The sequence below is a fragment of the Anopheles merus genome, chromosome 2R (assembly GCF_017562075.2).
Source record: "Anopheles merus strain MAF chromosome 2R, AmerM5.1, whole genome shotgun sequence".
Lineage (NCBI taxonomy): Eukaryota > Metazoa > Arthropoda > Insecta > Diptera > Culicidae > Anopheles > Anopheles merus.
This window is the reverse complement of record NC_054082.1, coordinates 50844624-50868339: the sequence shown is the minus strand read 5'-3', so window position 1 is coordinate 50868339 and position 23716 is coordinate 50844624. Positions and strand designations below refer to the sequence as shown.

General features: G+C 42.7%; 1 protein-coding gene across 6 annotated transcripts in view; it reads right to left on the bottom strand.

Moving 5' to 3' along the window:
* Positions 1–14826: 14826 nt before the first annotated feature.
* Positions 14827–23716, bottom strand: part of LOC121588958 (5-hydroxytryptamine receptor 1-like) — a 46923-nt gene continuing 38033 nt past the window's right edge. For all 6 annotated transcript variants that reach the window (XM_041907434.1, XM_041907433.1, XM_041907439.1 and 3 more), the window contains exons 3-5: positions 18876–18976; positions 18260–18786; positions 14827–18007 (exon numbers count right to left, since the gene is read on the bottom strand). In XM_041907434.1, the coding sequence (XP_041763368.1) occupies positions 15929–17350 (1422 nt within the window). In that variant the 5' untranslated portion in view covers positions 17351–18007; positions 18260–18786; positions 18876–18976 and the 3' untranslated portion in view covers positions 14827–15928. The remainder of the gene's footprint in view (positions 18008–18259; positions 18787–18875; positions 18977–23716) is intronic.

Below are 23716 nucleotides of genomic sequence, written 5' to 3'. Positions count from 1 at the left end.
TTCCTCGGGAGAATGTAAGCTTCTCATGTGAAATGCAAAAATTGGCAAAATATTTTCATTCGCAACGCAAAGAGATGCCCGGTTTTTGTGATGCTGGGACTCCTGTGGGATGGATCCGGAACGGCACCAACGGCGTTGCATTCCCAAGAACGGCGAAGAACTCACAATACAAAACGGTTTAAGATGGTAGAGCAGTGTACGACGAGTGGCTTGGCTTATCCTTGAGGATGTTAAAATCAAGTGCCTTCCAGCAACCAGGCGCTCTATGGCACATGTATTGTGCGACGAAATGGAAAGATTTAACGATATTTGGTGCTACGTTTCGCTTTGTGCCGCGGACAAAGTGAGCTTCAACGACCCATTTTTGGTGGGTGATTGATGCAATGCATAGTGCGGAACAGTGTTGCTTGCCCAAGCAAATGCAATATTTACACTCTTCATTCCATTCCGTTGTAAAGTGTCTTCCACCAACCTGTCATTTAAAACTACTTTCAAAAGCACCAAATATGACTAAAAGCTGAACATAAACAGTGCTGTTCGTGCACCAAATGGCTGATTGCACTTGCAATGTTATCCTATTTATAAAATGCATTACCAAACCAATCCGCTTCGCCTCCCCTCCTATTTTGTACACATTCCTCTCCCACCAGCCCCACCCAAATTAATGGCAGGCTCGTATAACAATCCATCATAAAAGCATCATTACAGGGCTGCCATTTGACAGGAAATGGCATTTACACTGGCCAATGCACCATCTATCCCTCCCTCGGGGTGGGGTTCGTTTCTTTTATGGACCGACAAGCGCGCGGGCTTTAAAAAACACACACACACAATGAAGCGCATTATTTCCGGCAAACGAACCATGGCAAGCTTTCCGTGGCACAAATTTGGCCAAACAGACACACAGACACCTAACCTTCCGGTGTCGGTCTTGTTCGGTGTTGTGGACGCGGCAGGTCCGCTGTGACATAAATAAAATTTCGTGACCGTCCATGTGCATCCACACTAAAATGATGGTCCGGTGGATGCCTGGGGATGCCTGATGGACATGACACACGTGGGATGGGATGGTCCTGCCCTGCCCCAACAACTTGAGTGGCGCACTACTGCTGCACGTGGAGTGCAATAATTTAATGTCACATCACGTTCCGTTGACACCCGGGTGGCGTGTCGTTGAGGGGAAAAGGAAGAAGCGGTGTAAAAGAATCGGCGGACACTGGAGGAGGGACAGAGAGCTGGAGGAACAGAGCATTTGCCATCAGCTTTGAGCTGCACCAAGCACATTAGTCAAAGTGTTGGACGAACGATATGATGATCTACATTTTAATGCAATTCTATCTGATCTGCACACTCGGGACGGGATGATAAACGTGGGCGGAGTGCACCACGTTGCCTGCTTGGCCAGCTGGACAAAGAATTGCAAATTGACGCATCATGATTGTTTTTTTTGTGTATGGTACTTGAATATGCAATAATAATCGACTATACATGTTTGAAAAGAGATAATTGATTTGTTAATATAATGGTCTAGCAGCGGGAATTGTTGCTTTACTTACTCGAGAAACTAGAGCACTTTCTACTAAGTGAACATACTACAAATTATTCCCGATAGTGAATCAAATTGTTCCAACTCAAACTGCCAACAAACAACGCTGTGAGCATTGACCTAAGAAGAACAAATAACCGTCTCCAGCCCCGCAGCGTCTAATCGAGAAGGCGTCAGGAACTCATCAGCAAGATTGTTCAACCTTCGAAGCCATTCGCCCCCTCGCCCTCTCCTCCTAAAGTGGTCTTCATTTTTGCCGATGCTCGAAGGCTACCGTGACCATGTGGCCTGGCTGGTGGCCGGGTCGAATACATAATACCGTTTGGCATTCATCATATGCTACCGAACTGATGTGATACCACTGCCCGAGGCATACTTTGTGCGATAAATTTCAGCCACATTTACCGAACGATGTCGGCATGCGGAACTGGCCATGATGATGATGATGGTGATGGCGATGGAGATGATCTTCAAACGTGCACGGGATACCGTTGCTGGGGATTAGCAAATGTAATTAGTTTTACGAAATATTCCAACCGCTCCACAGTGTTTCCGGGGGGCGAGATGTGCCCCCCCGATGCTTGTCGGCTTAAGTTGAGAAGGTGTTTTTTCGAACGTTTTTTTCCCCATTTCCGAATGGAAATCATTCTTGTTGCTGTTGTTTGACTCATTTTTGTTTTCTGCCAACAGCCTAATACATCCCCTCGCATGACGTACGCTGGGATGCCATGGCCAAATATTAAACGATCCTGGGTGTTTTTGCTCTACCAGCTGTGGCTAAGGTAGGGTGGAGCTCCATCCAGAATTCAAACAGAGCGCTGAATTATGCGTAGCTGTGATACAACACATCAGTACAGCGTTCGAGCACGGGAAAGCGACGGGAGGCGAGCTAAATGTTCCATGTAGGAACACATTAACCCGCAGCTACAGCAGCAGGGATGCGAAACCAGCGGGACACGCACTCATACAACCACCGGAGCGGTTTCTGCTTTCTGCCTGGTGCTTTTGCCGGCCGAGTTTTTCATTTTCTGCGAGAGATTAAATGAAAATAAATGCATCTAATGTTTCTAATTATACGGGCCGTGGCTGGTTGCTCGGCGTTGCTTTGCGTTGGTGAAAAATGTCTGCCCCCCTGCAAATTCATGCTTACAGCTCCCCCGGGGGAGAAAACTGCCAAAGCTTTGAATTTTTCAGACAGATTTTAACATTTTTTGCACGAGTTTCCACGAAACAGGGCGTTACTTTGTGGCACAAAGGGATGAATTGCAGCAAGTCTAGGGGCAGCGTTATAGATGTGCGAAGCGTGGATGAAATGTAAAACTTCCTTCTTGTTTTGGGCTGTAGCGGCTTTCGGTATTCATATTGGTTAAGTGCCCCATAGTAATGGCAGACTGTTCTAGCTTTTAATATAAAATTTACTTCTTTTTTTGTTTCTTTCTACAGTAGACTAATTGCTTTAAATAGATGTGTTGTCTACAAATTGGAACATTCCATGATTTTTTTCAAAATTGAAACAATATTTTCATAACCATGACATAACATGGTACATAATTTAATAAAAAATAATCAAGTCACGTGCACAATAATACCAGGAAGCTTTATCGTAGCTTTTTCTGCCCTCTTTTTTCAATTAGTGTTTGCGCCACATAACTGTCGTCGTTGGGTTTCCGTAGTGAGCAATGAAGGCTTTTAATACATTTACACATACGGATGGTAACCCGACTCGACCAAAGAGGGTAATGTAATTACCTCTAATACATGTAAAACTTACAGCCGCTAATATTTGAGGATTGTTGCATGAGGATTGTTATGATCAGACATAAATTATTTATCTCTCACGATACACACCACACGCCTGATATTTAAACGTTGTTTTGCATTTACCACAGATAATCTCCTTTCATATATGGAGCGTAACTTATTACTTTGTCTTAAAACATTGAAAATTCGTCGCATTAGAGCCCAAGCCATCTTTATTGGAGGCCTTCTTCTGTATAACATTCCCTTTCTTACTCGTCCGCAATCCTATGTCCCGATCCCTTTGCCCCCGTCTTTCCGTCGCTTCGTCATTTCGACGCACTAGATATGCAAGCAGTGGTCCATTTTTGTCCTGTCTACATCATTTTAATACCTTTTTCAATTTGTTCGACTTTGACCTTCCCTTCTCAAGCTTCCGCTTCCGTACGGGTTTCGCTTTTCAGTCCCACAATTTTGTCCTTTTTATTTAATCCTGCTCTCCTCTCGCAGGCAATCGGATATTATCGCCTAGCACTTTATTTTAGTATTGTGTATGAAGTCATATATCATGCATTATCATTATTAGTTAGACACATACTTTTGTTTATATATTTTTTAATGAAAACGTAAAATTCTGAGCTAATATCTCAATGCGTTGCTCTAGGAATAGTCTTAGGTCAATTAAATAGGTTTAATCATTGTACAACCTTCAAGGCAAACAATGGAAATAAATTGAATATTGAATATTGATACGGATCCTTCTTAGTACTCTTTAAACAGATTTAGTTGTTTATTTCTATCTGCTTGTCTGTTAACTTGCATTCTAATTAATCGTTTAATGCTTCAACTTTAAGTCCCTCAAACAAGTTTTAAGATGATAAACTATAAATAAATGTATTTTGGATAAGCTATAAATGTATTTTGGAATCTTGATTTAGATTAGGATTAGCTAGATGTCCGATTAGGATCAAAAGAATGAATACTGAATGAGAATGATAACTGACTATTAGAAGCATAAAATTGAAACAAAAACCACCAAAAATAAATAATACCATTTTAGGAATGTTTTACTAAGCGAGAGCAGGACTCTTAAACAAAATTATACCTAAGGTAACCTGGTGGTAGGTTATACCTATGGTAAGGTAACATCGATGGAACCCAAAAAGCTATCCGTCGCCTGGTTAAGGTCTGCGTCAAAGCACTTCTTGTCTTCTATTCAATTTGGCGCTATGGAGAACATTCCGGTATGCCAAGGAGGAGGCTTCGGTAATCATCTCCTATAAGTCAACCTAGATCCTGGTATACGCTAATGTTAGAGACATCATTGGTCTGCGACTCTTCTATGTAGCTGAAGCCTACCGAAGAATCGAGCAGCAGAGAACCTCCAGGAAAAGAAGATTTCAGATAAATGAGGCAAAGACAATCTTAATAACACAGATAAACGAGACAAAATTGAGCTATTATATAAACGTAAAACTATACTTCATTTCAAATTTCTTATTGTTATTCAAAGTCAGCATTTGCAAATTATATTAAAAAAACGCATACAATCATTTACCAATTATAACAAATAAAATAAATAAATAATTATTGTGTCTCCCCACCCATAGTGAACGATTCGAACAACGATCACCGAGTGTAGGATTGCCTCATATGTTCTACTGTCTCGTCAACAACGGATCCGAACATAAACGCTTTGTGAAAGCCAGTATTAACGCTACACCCATTGTGTGGCGTTGATCTTTTCATTTCAATCGTTAATTCCGTTCGACAATTTAATCGATTACCCAGTTCACAACACATCTGTCGGTAGTAGCCCGTTTACCCATGCACTGGTGAATTAGTGTTGCTCTTTTGCTTTTGCTATGATGTACAGATTTCGCGAGAAAATCAGGAACATGTTAAAATATATAATGGAATAGTAAAATAAAAAATATCTGCATGAAGCAATCACAGTAAATTAGCTAAAACCGAGGCACAAATAACATAAAATAAATATAATACCTTTAAATGTGAGAATCCTATTGCTTTTTGCAGAAAAAACATCATTCTTATACATAAACGTGAATAATTGATTGATTTGAGCAACAAAATGCTATCGAATCATACATACATAGGTAGCACAAAAAATAAAGCACAAATCCACCACTACATAAAGAGAAAGTTTTGGCGTGATTTGAAAAATCCGTCGCAACTGTGCCTGTGCCTACACATACCTACATTCTTGATACCAACGAACACTTTCGTCCCCGTTGAGCAACACACCGGATAAGGCTAGTTAATCTACTTGCTAATTGAATTATTCAGTGTTTCTTCGATCCTGTCGATTCCGTTGGGTTCACTTTGCGCTTCTCGTGCCTGTATGTGTGTGAGTATATGTGCTTTTCATATCCTGGGGTGACGTAGCTCTGCACCTGCCATGGCTGATTACCTTCTTTTTTTTCTTACACCACAGCATCACCACACCACAACGTCTTGTCGTTCCATTTTCCCTCTCGTTACGACCCTGCCGACCCATTGCAGACCCCCAATCTCACTCCCGGGGAGGGTGAAAATATCAATTTCACCAAAGCATCGAAGCACGAAGCGTGGCGACCTTTGCCATGCCATAAGGGAAGTGTTATCGTGCCCTTTTGCCTGCCACCAAATCAACGGTGCTTATCGTGCGCGCGTGGAACCGTTGGAGGAACTGTACCGCCCGTATCGTGTTATGTAAGCCAAAGGGACAAAGGAAACCCTGCCAGGATCGCTGGCACAGCTTTCAATCAGCCGCGTGGAAAAACATACGTGTAAGGGAAAGAGCGCGCCCTGCGAGTGCTTCGGTTAAACAGGATGCTTGTTTTCCAGACCCCTGCATATTCCATTACACTGACGGTTGCCTTTTTTTTTGTTACACGAGTGGATTGTACCCGCTATGGAGTTTTGTTCTCAATTCCCGGCTAAAGGAGAATGCTATTGAAGCCATGCCATAAATATGACTCTTGTGTTTAGGGGTTTCTTGTGGGTTTTATTTTTATTCGCCTCTCTCGTTATACTAAGTACCTACCTATCGTAAGCACATGATAGATGATGTTTTGTGAAGATTTCACCAGCAAACTGGGCTTCATTTGATGGCAAATCGTGAACGAAGCATGATTGGCTCGAATTGCAAGAGGAACAATGTGCTACACCTGGTGCGATGGTGCCTCACGACGTTATACAAGTTAGATGATTGCCTTTTTTCTCTCTTCAACCATGCGTTTCATGCGTAGTATTATAAGTAGAAATATTAATTAACAAACGATCACATTTAAGATTTAAGATTTAAGACACATTTAATAAAGAAGCTTCTAACACCTCTTAACAAACATTTTCATAGTCAACGTATAAACAAAAGCGGACCATGGAGTAAAAGCATCATGTATCACAGACTTATTTATGTTTTGCTGTTACAAAAACAACCACATACAAATACCAGGTTCACTTTCCTCAGCAACACAAAACACTCAACATTCGGTCCGTTTTTAATGACCGAAATGAGTGGACGGATGCGATCGATAACAAACAAACATAATTGAGGTAATTACTTAAAAAGGGAAATCAATTACGGTCCGTCGCTAATTTCCTGTTCTAGATTGCGTACCAGCTAGCCCACGGTTGACCGAAGGAAGGAAGGAAGGAACGGCAGTGGTAACGCCTCAAAACCAAAATCTCTCAACAGCAAAAACAAAACAAAAAATGAAGGACCACAACCCAACAACCTTGGTTGAGATTCGCCTTACCTTCTGTATTTGCTTTTTCAACCCTCAACTAGGAGGTGAAAAAAAAATACTGTACTGGATTAAAACGAAACCAAACAAAAGCGAAAAGCATGCCCGGCGATTCAAAGTTTTGTGCTTCGTGCCAAGAATTCAACACTGGTTAGGGCTAATTTTTGCCAGTGAGAACTGATTTCGTTTTTCAGTACAATTTTTCTTCCCACTCTGTCGACGGGGTTTACACGAAGGGATATGTTTCAATTTAAGATTAAGTGTGCAGAGTAGCCCGTTCGACCTGATGGGGCCTGGAGGGAACAACCGGCGACGGAGCAACCCAAACAAGGGAAAGTTAAAATTAAGTATCCCAATTTCCGTTCCCAAGCGCTTTGGCAGCTCGTTCGTATTTCACTAACTCTGTCAGCTAACCACTCAGGATGGTGATTAATTAATGTAGGTATGCTCGCTCGAATGAACGTGTAAGCAGCAAAAAGAACTCCGAACAGCAAGAATGGCTACAGTGTGCTTCCGTGGGCAAGGGATGGGAGACGTTTCAGGGTTGAGCATTTCCGTCGCTGTCAGTTGCCTGGGCGGGAGCTTACACTTGAGCGAGCTGAGTTCGCGCATGGCGATAGAACTTTCGCTCTCTTTTTGTGAAAGGTATTATTAACTTAAGCATTGGTTTTTGTTTCCTATTTCCTTACTGCCAATGTGTAAAATCAGCGCCATTTGCTAACCGTCATCAAGGCTCGGAAACGCACCAGTGTGAAAGCTCTCGCGTTAATAAATAATGTTGATAATTAGGATCACCTGTGCGATAAGCTGGGTTGTTGCTAGAAGGACGATATTGTTACACACTCACGCACACGCCGAATCTAGGCTCTTGATGGTCGCAATCTCGGAAAAGTAATGTGTCACCTTTAATATTTTATTGGCGAGTTGTCACTGTTCCTGCCGAATCCTAGATATCATATTGAAATTAATATCTTTACATATAAAAGGAATTGGTATTTTAAATACAAAAAAAAAAAAATTACACAAAGTAACTATAAAACTTTCAAAGGTGCATGTATATGCAAATTTGAAATTTAGCTTACAAAAAACGCGATTTTTCTTTAATGAAGATCACAACAAAACTAACTTACTAGATGTTACTTGCTCAGTTGTTACATGCAGTAGCTGTAATAGAACCATCAATAAAAGCAATATTACGCACTGTTGTGTAAGACCTACATGGGAAAAAGCCAAGTATTCTTATGACACTTTAATTTGACATTCCGAATACTCATCAGTTTAGGACGCAAAAACGCAATGTTGACACGATTATTAGATTACCATTTTGACAACTTTTTCACATTCATAAAAATACCACCACATTATCATGAGAAACTCCGCCACTACATCTGGATTAGATAATATGTTCACGTTACATCCGACTCTTCCATACCTTTGCAAACCTTTGCATCTTATCCTATTGTTATAAATATATGCCACAATGTGCTTACCCAATAACAGCATCGATACCATACTTTCACCGGATTCCTTTTACAGTAATTTTTTTCTCATCACAAACCTCAAAAAGCAAATTTACCCCCGTTTATCCTTCAACCCACTAAATACAAACAGTCTCTTCAGAAAAGAATGTATTAAATATTAAGGATAAAATTTTATATTTTTATAAAATAATATGAACCTAAAAGTGAAGCCAGCCGTATCAAATTCTTTAAAGTAAAAAAACGTAGCGCTTTACGATGATTATATTATTCTTTCAAACAACTTTTATGTTCCTGCATCATCTAAAATTGCTAACCTTTTAGTCCTACCTGCTTCCAAACGGTGTGTACTGCACGAGCGCTGCCATTTAACGTATCCTGAGGATGCAATTTTTACACACTCAAACTTTGTCTATTCGATACAAATAGCGCAGCAGCAACTTTGCTGTTAGATGAAATTGCTGATAATGATGATATTGTTCGTGATGATGATAAGAGAGACGGTTAGCTAATAGCAAAACTTGCAACGAAACGAACTTTTGAACTAAAAGGTTTACGCTTTTACTAAAGTGTGCCTAGCTTAACCTTCACTTATCTTCGGTGAATGTGCGAAGGTGAAAAGAAAAGAGAAAGATCTCTTTTCGTACAACATTTTGACGACAAGCGCCCCGCGTAAAATTGTAAATGGGACAGTAAACTTACGCTTCCGACCATCTATCGAACCAGAAAGGTATATTCTTTTTGTTAGCTTTAAAACAGTTTTCATCAAAATGGTTTTGCTGAGGCAACAGCTATTGTATTGTAGGTAGTAGAAGAAGCTCTCACATTAGAAACATACTAACTCATCGTAACAAGTACGTTAAGCTTCAGTTCATGGACTTCGTTTCTGCAAAAATGACTATGTAATGACTTCAGGAAATGTACTATCACATTGCTTTACACGGCGAGTTGGACAGGATACATGATTATTTCCCCTGCTATCAATCAAACTGCTACTTTATTGTGCGGTAGTATTATATTATATGCTTTGCACTCTTTTTCACTGCGCTCTGTGTTCGTCAGCCTGTTTGCACCGCCAAGAACTGGACCGCTTTACCGACCGTGTCGAAATGGAACGAGACGCAGGGCCCATGGGAGGATAGGATAACAGAATGTATCGAGGGATACGCCAGAAAAAGAACGAAGAAATCCAAAACTTTACGAAACAAAGTCCTTACAATGTGTCCCCCACCGGCCCCGAGCAAAAGCATCACCAAAACAGTTACATCCACCAAGAGGAACAAGAGAAAACCCGAAAGAAAAGTTACGTTTCACTGCCCTTTACTGCAGGGTGGGAAATCAACAAGTTTTTTTATCTCAACGGTTTCCTTCCTCCGCTCCCCTTGAGCCGGAACGTTTCGTTGCTGTTCGTTATGGGAAAATTATTCCGCTCATTTCCCTCGACATTGTTGCGTGCTGTAAAATGTTCTTTTCGCACCCTCGATCCCAGCCATCGGGGGTTGTAGTTACTGGTTACTACTCTCTGTCGAAGACTCTCAAAACATCCCCACAAAAAGGGGTTTGTTTGTATGTGTGTGAGAGGAGCTGGTGGTATTATCGTAATGTTTGATGCACACAAAACATGCCTTCGCTTCCAGCACGGATAGGGCGGTTGGCCTGCACCATCTTTCTCTTCTTTCCGCCCCTCCTACACCCACTTATTCACGCAAGTAAGCTATCACAACCACAACGCAAACCCAAAGCACTCGTGCAAACAGCAATGCCGCAATACTCGGCATGGACACGGTCGCAAATCGGTCAATCACTCCCTCTCGAGTACCGGAAAACGTGATTGAAGCTTTTGCGTGAGTCAAAAAATCGACAGTAAAGTACCGTACCGTACCGTTCGAGTGTGTGCAACAGGGAAAAGGAGAGCTTTGGTAAAAAAGTTTTTCCGAGTGATTTGATGATTGAATTTATTTCCCTTCATAAAAATGATCGAGAAATTTCGTTGGCCTTTTTTGACCCCTTTTTCTAACCAGTACAGCTTATAAATGATAAATTCATGTTTTCTATGGCACGCTCCGCTTTGCTGAAAGGCTATTGAAAATTACTTCAAGATGTGCAACGATGATTTCTCAATTTTGAAGAACACTTCAATTAATTCAACAAACCCAATACACAGCTCGCAAGACGTTAGAAATCTGTTAACAAGATACAGTTTATCTAAAATGACAATTATTGATGATGATTAAAATGATTAAATTAATATGAAAAATTAAATACAATTGAAATGATACAATTCAAGAAAAAATGTTCTGTAAACTCCACGAATAGATTTCACATTTCATCAGTGTTGAAACTAGTTACACCTTTATACGTAATCGATTTCGGTGAATGCGTGGACTTTTTTTGGTTTTGTAGTAGCGCTAGAACGATTTAAGCCGTCTGCAAAGGCTACGTTGAATATGTCTCGACTAGTGTTGGACCTATCCGATGCCAATCCCGTGTTTGGATTCAATTCTGGAGCCGATTCCGGAGCTGGCTGCAGAATCGATTCCAGAATCGGAATTGGCTCCGGGATCGGAATTGACCTGGGAATCGCAATTTGCTCCGGTAACGTAATCAGAATTGACTAAAAGAATTGGAATTAGCTCCGGAATGAAAATCAGTTCTTGAATTGAAATAAGGAATTTTAGGAGGAACCGATTCCGATTCTCATGTCGATTATGATTCCGAAGCCACTTCCGGAGCCGACTCCGGAGCCGACTCCGAAGCCGATTCCAGAGACTTATTCCGGGCCTACTATCCGGAATCGATTCCAGAAAACTTCAGAGCTATCCGGAATCGATTCCGACGAAAATTTAACGAAAACCCTCTCTATCTCTATGTATACGCCGTATTGAAAACTATTGTAGCTGCGGTATAAAGAATGTATGCCAATGTAAAGCTAGTAGGATCTTTGGTAGCGGCGTGTTGGGTAACGTCAATAAGCAGCTCATTTTTCACCTTCGAGTTGCATGAGTGTGCGGTTTTTAGTTTTGCTATTAATACATCATCTTGCTTGTGTTTAAAACAAACTCGTAACCAATGCATGATATTGGTTGTGTTCTTTCCTTTCTTTCAAATCGATAAACCAAAATAAATAAAAAGCTAGTATTAAACATCAAACATAATTAAAGTGATTTTACATGATTCGGTCTAAATTTGATCGCTTAAATTATCTCCTCCGAAAAAAAACTGCGAACGTTGTTTCAAAAACCGCCAACAAATCGGGTTACATAAAGTGTGCCAATATTTATAGATTTAGCCTCTGGCTATGCACAGCAAATTTTATAGTTTCTGTACATTTACCTCGCATTCACACGTTTCATGCTCCAAAAAGTCAAACAAGGTGTATTTTAAAAAGAAAAAAATATCGTTTTGACCAATCAACTTAAATCGAGTAAACAACGAACGTATCGATCTAGGAACGTTCAGCAAAAACAGAACAGGCCTACACAAATAATTCGATTAGTGTCAAATTTGTCATACCAAGCAGCATTAATTTCTGTCATTCTGAATGAAAAGTAATTTTCGCACAGGGATGTATTTTTGCCGTGGAAAGTGATTACTTTCGTGTGCCTCGTTCTGTGCCGCGAGTAATTCATCAACATCGATCATAGCTTGCAACACGGGCACCGCGTACGATGCTCATGATGGACGGGTATTACGGTTACGGTGACATTCAGCACACGTCGCGAAAGCCCAAGATAATTGGGAAACGTTCGCGTCAATGCCCTATTTCACACGTCCCTTGCAGGTTTTTTTTTGTTTTTTCTCGCTACGACTCACGCAGCAACTGAAGCAAATTTTCCACACTCCATTACAACGCCCACACGATCGGTGGTGTGTTGCTAGATTTGGAGGGAATTATGGCGGACGTGTTTTGGGACTTTGTGCATTCTTCCCACACCTAACCGTGCCGAAGGTGTTTGTGTATGTTATGAATGTAATTTTACCCAACAAGCGATATGGCGAAGGGGTAGAAATGGGAACTACCAGCACCCCGTACACCCCTTCTCTGCTCTGCAAAGGCAGGAAGGAAGTCAATTTTAAGTGAAGGTGACTTTGTTTTCTTAACACCATCACCACCGTTGTCAAATTACCACCGAATAAAGTTAAACATTGTTCCGCGTAAACTTTGGCAAGCGGTGGTGGCCTCGGGCACCCGTTCCCCTGCCTCAATGGCGTACGCCGCCGGTTGGTGCAGTGGGAAATTTAATTAAATGAAGATTAATTTCATATTTATCAAACTGCGTGAGACGCGAACATTCTGCGTTCGCGGCGCTCTACTAATAGAACGAAAATTATGCTACTTCCTGTCCACCAGGCGTCCTGTCCGGGCGTTTACCCGTGGGCGTGCGAACTAACGTTTCTCACGTCTTGAGTTTGGACAATTTTACGCTTCCAATAGGTATTTTTTCCTCTAGAGTTTATTTTTTTTTTCGTCAATCCAAATTACTTTGCCACGCTCTGAGAAAGTATTTCACAGCGCCGCGAAGCGAAGTACGTCATTTGATTAGGTCGTCCAACGGAGCGTTACAGACGCACAAAGAAGTCACCGGCTGTTCCGGTGTTGATAAGAATAAATTCTTCTCCCCGGACCGTATGCTAAATTCGATCTTTGCCTTCCGTCTTTCTTGCTCCTTCTTCTACGTTTACGTGGTACACTTCGTTTGGTCGTTTCGTGCAACCTTTTGTGTGCTATGTAAACTATGTGAAACTCAAACACGCGTTTCGATTGTTTGGTGGCAGAGAAAAATTGGTTATCATGAATCAACGATTCACGGGTGCGTTTGTTAGGCAGATTCGGTAATTAGTCGTTATCTCGCATAAGCCACCCGCATTCACGCAGCACATTATTACTTGCATGTTGGAAAGGGGCCGGGGGGAATGAATAATGTCTGGCTTTATGTTCCTACATGTCAAGAGGCTTATGTTTATTACGTGATGATGGAATAATTAAAACGGTAAAACTTATTTTACTTTGTTGAGGATTTATGAAAATTAGAAATACAATTTATGCATTGTTTTCCTGCCATTTCAAAGCACATTAAACAAGTAGTGCAAAAAGCAGGAAGTGTGGACAATTTAAACAATAATGAAAGCAAACAATCGTGATTTGTGACGTACATATATTAAACAGTCGGTTGAATTAAAAGAAAAAGAAAGGTAGGTAGGCCTAGTTCTAGGTTGTTTGCTACGTGGAAGAAGAACATTCACTGAATTCTTTTCTATCGATTCCTTTTGAAAGCTTTTTCGTTAATGTTTTTTACTTTCCCAAAAATCTGTTATAGAATCAAATTGATTAGGTTGAAATTAAAAGGATTTTTTAACCGCAAAACGTATGCTCAAAATTAGTAATGTGAGTTAGCAATTTTGAAATTTATTTTGAAAATATCACGATAAAAGTTCGCCACAGACTACATACCGACACGCACGATCACACCACTCAACAAATTCGACCCACCAACGTAGATAAATTTAGTTTGCGGGCCGCATTAGGCCGACGGCTGGAGTATAATAACAGAGGGCGGACTATAACTGCTTTAAATTTACCATTTTCCGGACATCCGAAATTTATTTACGATATTGTTATACCTACCAATACTCTAGCGTTGTCATTAAGGGATATAGTGTTTTGCTTGTAACTGTCATCGTGCTTACACTGGACAAAACATTTAAAAAAAATAAAAAATAAATAAGCAATTACAATTTTTCCTGCATTTCAACCGTCTCTCAATCGATTTTTGTAGCTGTTTATTTCCTCCACTGATCTGTTTGTTTTCACTACACGGGGAAAACAGAACCGAAAATATCTGTATATAATATATATATTTATAGCTAACTAACTAAACTGAGTAGAATTGTATCTTACACTTTTGGTTTACGCCTACTGCTTCCGTTCGATTTTGTGATTTTGTTGGCTTACTAGCTTCCTTTTGCTGTCCATTTGTAGTTCTGCTCTTCAATAGAAAGCCGTAACTTTCCTGTCTTGGTTAATGTCTCTATTGCTCATGGCTGTGACTGACATACGATCGTAGAAAACCGCCAATAGCGGATGCTGCTACAATATCAAGAAATTTGAACTTGCTGTTGGGCATGGATTGAAAAACATGTGGTTTTTTTGTTTGTTCGTGAGTATGAAAACATTGACCAAAACCCAGCATGGTAACGTGTGGCGCAGGTTGATTTTGTTGCCAAGTTGGTCATATTTAACAGGAAGGATGGAAAATCAATTGCATATAATTAGCATAACAAGAAAAAAAAACTGTCCAATTGTATTATTATTTCAATTTCAAACCTCCAGGTGTGTATGATTTTGCTAATACTGGTTTTGCAATTTAATGAGCTTTTGTCACATTTCCTGCTGTGTGCGATACCTGCCGGTCAAACATAGAACACTGAAACTAGTCTAACATTCATAGGTTGCTACCCGTTCGACTTGCCACACATAGTACACGCACCAGATCATAGATACACGTACATTCAGATACACACACACACATTGATCGAACCGTGATCCTAGCGATCAAATTCTCAAAACATCGATACGAATAAATTGCCTCCGGATTGTTGGGCAGTTGTAGCTCTGTTTGCTCTGGTTGCGTGTTTTCGTGCCATACTGTCCTACACATCGGTTGTGGAGGCGTTTTGAAAAGGTGTGCGTCTTCTCTGAAGCCTGTATGACCTTGGGCCATGCTTGTCGCTGCTTCTTCAATACATGCACCACACACCCAGAAAGGAACACATATACCGAAACGGTTGCTTGCTAGCCATATTCTCTTATATCACAAAACATATACATCGGTGTTGCTGTGTTTGCTAAATGTTATGGGCGTTGCATTGCTCTAGTAGTGACGGGCTGCGTACTCCTTGCACATACAATACAAAACACAGAAACAGACAAATCTCTTCCCGAGCTAACAGTCTCGTAACATCTTTACATTCTCCTGCTCGCCTAGCATGGGATGTAACGGGGTAGTGATTCGTTTTGGTTTTGGGTGTTTTCATTGTGTGTACGTTTCGGAACTGCACTGGGCAGAGGGACCTTGGGAATTGGGAAGTGAATCTGGATAACTGGATGCTGTTTGTTATTTCGTTATGCTAGCCCACTCGACAGAGACGTAGCAATGGCGAGGGAAACATGAATGAGAAAGCATGACCTGATGAACTAACTCCTAGCGGTTCGATGTTTGTATGTACAAATAGGAAGACTAAATTAAACTAGACGTTCACCTGCCCTAGGTTTCGTGATTGTTGCCTGCATTAAAGTGTATTTGGTTTTGTTGTTTTTGTTTTTGTTCGCTTTTGCTTCACCATTGCACCTCGACCGGACGCACCCGATCGTGCGCCAATCATGCAACTTGCACACGCGCGTACTGCGCCACCAGCCTTCACAGAAAGCTCTCGCGTGCACCGCCATCGTTCGTGATCACTAGCCGCTGCGAGCCCGGATCACCGTACTGGCTGTGGTAGAAGTCCTCCCGCATCATGTTGTTCAGGCTCGAGCAGCGGAAGTACAGGATCTCCTGGAACGGCTTCCGGAAGTCGCGGTTCAGCGTGGCGTAGATGATGGGATTGAGCAGCGAGTTGGCATATCCGAGCCACAGAAAGAACGACGACAGCGTCCGATGGTCGTCCTTCATGAACGGGCGCACCAGCGCTAGTATGAAGAACGGCAGCCAGCAGATCGTGAACGCGGACATGATGATCCCGAGCGTGGTCGATGCCTTCCGCTCCTTGGCCAGCTGAAACCGGAGCCGCTTGTTCTGGGGCGAGCTGGTGGTCACTTTTCCCGGCGGTCCGACCTTTTCGCCGACCATGCCGGGTGGCTTCTTTTCCAGCGCCACGGCCTGCGTTGCACCGTTGATCGCACTTTCGAGTCGCTTCTGCGCGCGCTTCTCTTCCATCACGATTCGCCGGGCGGCGCGAAAGATTTGAAAGTACACGAACAGCATGACGGCGAGCGGGATGTAGAACGAGCCGAGCGTGGCGTAGATCTGGTAGAAGAAGTTCTGGCACACCGAGCAGGCGGGCTGCCCGTTGATCTCGTGCTCGTTCCCGAGGATGAGCAGCGGCGGTAGCGAGATGCATGCCGCCGCCAGCCACACCAGCACGATGCAGGCGATCATGCGCCGGGGCGTACGCTTCACGCCGTACTCGAGCGGTTTCGTGATGGCCCAGTATCGGTCCACCGAGATGGCACACAGGTTCAGGATGGAGGCCGTGCAGGACAGCACATCGAACGCGACCCAGATGTCGCAGAACACCTCGCCGAAGCGCCACTCCTCGAGCACCTCGTACAGCAGCGCCATCGGCATGACGAGCAGGGCCACGCACAGGTCGGAGATGGCCAGCGACACGAGCAGATAGTTGCACGGCCGGCGCAGCTTCCGCACCAGACAGACGGCCACGCACACGAGCACATTGCCGATCACGGTTCCGACGATCACGGCCAGCAGGATGATGCTGATCACGATCGTGGAGACGGTCACGTCCGGCGGACCGGTGGGGGTCGGCGTCGACGCGGACGGGCCCACCGGGAACGGAGAGTAGAGCGACGCGGTGGTATTCGCATCCAGGTACGCTAGAGAGCTCAGGTTCGTGCCGTAGACGAGGTACGGCTGCTGGGCGGCAGTTTCAGTCGTGACGGCGGTGGCCGTGGAGGTGGCGGCTAGGCCGGGACTCGGGCTGGCTAGCAGCAGGTTGGCGATGGTCGTGGCCACGGTTAGGGCGACCGGCACGCCGTCCGTCCGGCCGGCCCCGTCAACGTCGGTGCGATGCTTGCTGGCGGTTGCGACGGTGTCCGAATCCATACACGCAGCTGGCACGGACGCGTACGCACCGTGGCAGGAACTGGGGGCTGCTCCGAGGATCAGACCCCCATTCCCCGCGTCTAGTGAGTGCTAGAGAATGGCAGGACGGTGGAATAGTGGCACCAGCACTCCAGCAAAGATGTACACAGACTTCTTCTTTTCTTTCTTTTTGCTCGCCGCTCTCACTCTCTCGCTCGCTCTCGCGGCCTCTTTGGTCGGTTAACAGATGATTGCACTAAATGCTATTTGTAGGTGAAGCTGCTCGTATCTATCCACCCACTCGTGTTCTATCGAGCCGTATCGAGCGTGCTTTGCAAGGGCACTGAGGCCAATTGGTGCTGTTTCCTCTATGCCTTTTGCTTTAGCCCGCTCCGTCCTGTCTAGCACATCTGGACGGTGAAAATGGTAGCCTCAGGGTGCTCCAGCATCGCACGCGTTCGTTCGTTGCGTTCGAGTATCTTGTACAGTATATTTATTGAATTACTCCTGCAGTGATTGGCTGAGAGAAGCATCAAGCCCTCTCCATCGGGCTCTTCAAAATGCTACACTAGGCAGTTTTTTTGTCCTTCTTTTGTCCTTCTTCGTCTTTACTAGACACCAAACGGCACCAGCAATATATGGGACCAACAGCTACAGCAGTCGCACAGGTTCAGCTCCCTGAGGAAGGGTTAAAAAAGAAACAGGGTAGTGTGTGTGGGTGTGTGGGAGGAGGGTTTGGTCGTCGAGGTCAGGAAGTACTGAGTAGATCGAAAAAAGTAGATGCTTTTATATCCGTCCATCACGGCATCATTGGGACTACGGCAATAAGAAGGCAGGATACAATGCCGTTGCAGAAATAAACTTGTACCACATGCAGCACTTCCTCTCATCCGACCGGGCTCGTTTGCTCCCGTTTCAAGTTTGACTCACCTTCACGCGATTGCACTCTGTCCCCGGTGGCGAAGAAGAAAAAAAACGGAGCGAAACAGCAAGCGGCTTGATTGAATTACTGTATCATCGTTATCCCTCTCGTGGCACCCTAATAATGTCACTGTGGCGAAGCTGCAGAGGTGGCCAGCGTTTGCTCTCACTCTACCACTGTGGCTCTCGGTAGTGAAAGAATCTAAAAATGATTGCCACTGGAGCTGCGGCTGCTGACGACAGCCGTGTCTCCTGCTGATGCTGCACCGTTGATTGCGCGAGCTGACGGGACAAGCTGCAGGTGCGCTGCGCTGCCAATCTCGACCACCGGGACGGAGTTGAGTGGTTTTTCCAGTACCGGCACTTTGATCACCGGATTCACCGTTGCCGTCATGAGGGGGTTCGTCACTCCGGTGGGCTCCGATGTGTGACAAAGACACGATGAGCGAAACAAGCAGAATGCAGTCTAGCGGTCGCAACCTCAAAAGCGCGAGATACTTGCGAAACGCCTTTGCTTTATGCAAGCAGATAAAATGCTGTAAAAATACACAAAAAGCATTTGTTATTGTATGAACTGTAGTTGTTGGTGGGTATTTTTAGCTCTGCGGTAAGGAATAACACATACATTGTGCAGCCTTGCAATAACCAATCAGGGTAGAACCAGTTACCAAGTCTGCTAAGCGTAGCGGCGTTGCACAGAATGATCCGATTTCGAGTCCCGACAAACTGAAAATAGACGAAAAATGTGTTTAATATTTCAGCAATTCGAATATAAGAAGGAAGATCTAAATGCACAGGACAAGACTGAAACGTAAATCCTCTAAAATGGCATTACATGTGTTCTTTACACCTTACATTAATTTACTACTTATGACATACTTATGTTTAATACTAATGTATAAAGTAGATGAAATTAAAGGAGCTCAATAATAAATGAACCATTTTAAATTGCATTGCCTTTTATAATGAGTAAATTCAATTCATCCTCTTTATTCGCTGCCTGGGCACATCGGAAGCTGTAGAACGTTATTGATGAAAATTGCTTTTTATACCGATAAAGTAAGCACAACGAGAGGTGAATTAATTTTCCCCAGTGAAAACGGTCCGACGAGAGTGTGAGAAATTGGTGCAAGAAAATACACAACCCTTTTTTTGCGCAACGTCAGCACCAAACTCCGTTTTCAAATATTTGATTTTCTCACTAAAATAAACGTACCGATGGTACGGCGCAATGAAACCTTTCGGCTATCAAGAGTTCACCGATGGAATAATGTTTCCCGCGTCTATTGGTTTTGAAGCGCGGAGCCGCAAGTTGCGATGAAAATCAATAAGGCACACAAACACGCAACGCCAACCAACACGAAAGGCAACCACATTTTCCACACTGTGCGCTCGTGGCAGGAGCTCGTACAAGCCTTATTGGAGCTGCTTTAATGTGCTTGAGATCGCCAAAGAAGCGTGCCAATAGCTTCGTCTGTACTAATGCAAAGCTTCGCCTCCCAATGTGGCAAAATAGCCCCCATTTTCGGCAGACTGGCGAGCGGCCATTTTGAATCTTCCAGTTAGCAGCTGGTCCAACGCGCTAACTGGTTTCGTTTAATGGATTTTCCACCGACGGCAACACTGCACGGCCAACGCAAGTCAACTGGGCCGAGCTTAACCGACTCCTTTTTTCTTGCTCCCGGGCGAACCCGGTAAGACTAGCGCGCGGTTAGAATGTTTGCCTAAAATACACTTACCTTTGGGGCACTGTGAGCACGAGGTAAACAAGAGATACAGTGGAGCGGCATGGTGGGATGGGTGTGTTGATGAAGGAAAAAGGCATCCCTGCCACTTTTGTTACCGACGGTTTCTGGTAGCTTGGAATGCTTTTAAGAGGGTTTCTGCACACCGGTAATACTGCCACGTGTTGGTGGCGGTGGAGGCGCCTGGTATCGCTTAATGACGTTTCTAAAATTGGTTCCGCTTCTCGGCCCAGAACGTAAAACGTCGTTACGAGCCCGAAAACATATGTGACAGGAGGCAGAGAGTATTAGAGAAAATATTTCGCTTTATAGAGACTGACAAAATTAGGTAAGCGAATGTGAATGTGATGGAGAGGAAACATGTGGGAACGAATATACTTGTTGAGTTTCAACAAGATAATCAAAAGTAACGCACTGTTGTTAGTGTGTGTCAAAATACTTTCTAAAGTCATTTTGATTCATGTTCGAAGTACAAAAATGAACAAAATCATGGTAATTATAACTTTTAATTGATGTTTTAAACACGAGGTGTAATGCGTTGGCACTAATGAGCTTTTGGCGGTACGCCCAAATGTCACGAAAAACCAACAATTTGTAACTGCTAATTTGATGTTTCGATATGAGTAGCAAAAGTAATAAAAAACATCATGGCAGTGAAATTACGCTTACAGCAAGTTTACTCATACGATTTTAGTTTTCGTTGCAATTTTCTTGACATATTAAACATATACATATATCATATATGTACACATATACATAATCCAGATTACTGGATTATCCTGAGAATATTCATATTTCTGCAATCGTAGCTATTCATTTTTAATTTTCAAAAGTTGTGTTGATTGAAATGCTGATTGAAAATAAAAGTTTCTGTTCTGGAAGACTTGAAACTTCAGATAGAATAATAATGTTCATTAGATTGGTGTGCTTGACTTATAGGCTGGAAGTAAGCAAAGTCACTCAGCCTCAACGGTCCATCGAATCAGCAATCTTCCTCAACTACATATCTCAAGAATTACAATGCAATGCTTAATTGTACAGTGGCATCGTCGGTTGATATCACATGCATATCCACACGCTGTGCCTTTGTTCAATAAATAATTCATGCCTCCTTTATGCGGCATACAATACAAAACCACAGACACCTGATACCTTGCGCATGGAATCCATGCATCAGACCATTTGATGTAAAAAAGGCATCCAACGGCAATCAAAACAAAAGGCTAAAATTAACACTCACAATGGTATGGTTTGTGTACCAAGTGGTCGGTAAACATCGAAACATGCCACCCCACAAATGGCCTATCCCTGTAGGATAGCACTCGTCGATAATGGTTCACCACTTGTACCTGGGAAACTCATAAGTACGTCAGTGGTAGCATACATTCGTTGGCATTTGAACGAAAACAGTGCACTGTTGGCACTGTTTATTCAATACAGGGAAGAAAGTTTACCCAAAGCATCTTCGATACAATGGAGATGTGCAAAATAGCTTCTAATCTGCCGGCACCTTGGAGCAGGAAAATTTCACACCTTCATTTGCTGGAGTATGTATTAAGTCGAACTGCAAACGCATCAACTGTAAGTGCTATTGCATTGAGTGATTGGTTCGCTCAAATTTCAAAACCTTCAAGCCAGCACAGCACACTCATGAACTCGCAAGGAAAGTGCAAAGATCAATATACTAATTCCAACAAAAGATGAGTTTCTAGAAAACGAACTAACATCCATTTCAATAAGAAATTCTCAATCCAGCGAATTCTAAAGGCAATCAGAAACTTCCAGTGATAGGTTTGCGTAAAACAAATAATGTTTTTATTGAAGCATATGCAGGCTCAAATTTGCTCCGGATGGAATATAACAGCTTGCATAAACTTACATCTACATCAAGCTTTCAACATGGTTTAAAATTTATTCCTTTGTGGGCCATTTGTGGGATTCCTTTAAGATGAGCAAAGATAAATGTTTTAAATTTCATTGCTGATTACATTTCGATGCCATTTTGAGGCAACAAACAAGTGAGGTTTTGTTTTGTGCTAACATTTGTTCATGCTTTTGTTCATTCATAGCTCCTATAGCCAACCCATTTGCACCATACGCACCCAAAAATATTTCAATAGTACATCCAAGCATTTCAAAGCCTGAACTGTCTATTCATGATGTCTACATGCTTATCCATCATTGTTGTGTGATGAACAATAAGTGGTTTAATTTCATCTTCCCACAGCTGTCTCGGAATGCACACATATTGAAGTTAGTGGAACATAATTTGCGGCATGCGATAAAGTTAATGGTTTATCTTCTAAAACTCCCTGTCCCTCCCCAAAATGTGCCACTCATAAACAGAGACACACTTGCTGGCATCAAGCACAGAGAGGTAAAAAAGGCTAACAACATTCTCAACGCTTAGCCGTGTAGCGAGCAGCTTCCCGACACAAAACATGGGCGTGATGAACCACAAATTAACGACACTGTGGTAAAGTTTGCGGAGGCTGTGCATGGTTTTAAACACTGGTTACCGCGCACCGAGTCTACCTCGCAGGTAGTCGGAAAGGGGCAGCGATTGTTAAATTATTTCATCACCGTACCATGTATTCGAGTGATCATTATTGCGTCTTTATCATAGCCACAAAATGTGCTGTCTGTGGATAGGAAGAGTATTGAATGTTAATTAAGTCAGGTGAAAAATTAATCACTCTTTGCTCATTTATTGCAAGTGAATTAAACGCACCTTCTAACAATTGGAACTTCAAATAACATTTTATCTTTCTTCTTCTGATGTTGCATGTATCACGTGAAGATATTTATTCCAACATTCTCCAACCATTGTCGGAGTTACTGTAATTTGAAGCATAATTAGTGAATGGTCGTAGGAAGCGTACCAAACGATTAATATTATTAATATTAACTTAATTAAGTCGCTTCCATCAAACCAACAAACCGAAGCATGGTAAGTCGATTTATCCAAATACCTTATAAACATATGCTGGTTTAATAAACTCATCGCCAATTGCAAATAACTTTACAATTTATGAAACTCAAATGAAAGTTTAATATTTGACCTGTGTAGAACAGATTTATCAGTACAGGTAGGCATGATCAAAATTATCTGTATCACCCATTAACTCATCAATTTATTCCTGTCTCAAAGTCGTAAAGCAATGCCTACCCTTAGTGCTCCAACAGCGAAATTGTTTGCATGAATTTGGGACACCCGCTGTGCACATGAATCAAAGGATGAAAATCCAGTCCCATTTGTTTTCATTTTAGGCTAGTGAGAATATGGTATTCAATACAGCCTACGGGGATGCCTTACTCACGCACATACGTACAGATACCAAAGGGATGTCTGGAGCAGCTGCCGTTAGACAGGTACGATTACTCAACGGACCAACGAAAAGATCCCCGAATTGTCCCGATTCGCGGTAAATGGGGTAGCTCATGAATTTGTTACTCTCTCTCTCTCTCTCTCTCTCTCTCTCTCTCTCTCTATCTCTCTATCTCTCTATCTCTATCTCCATCTCTCTCACACAGACACTGTCTCTCTCTCTCTCTCACGCTCATATTTTTTCTCTTTATTCGCACAGTGCTTCCTATGGATTGCCACTGTTCGGACTGTGTGGCATATTTATGCGCTACTTTCGCCAACTTCAATATTTTCTGCAATCTCATCTGGGTGCCAGTTACGGTGTGTTCATGGCTATGCCCAGCACTTCCGAAG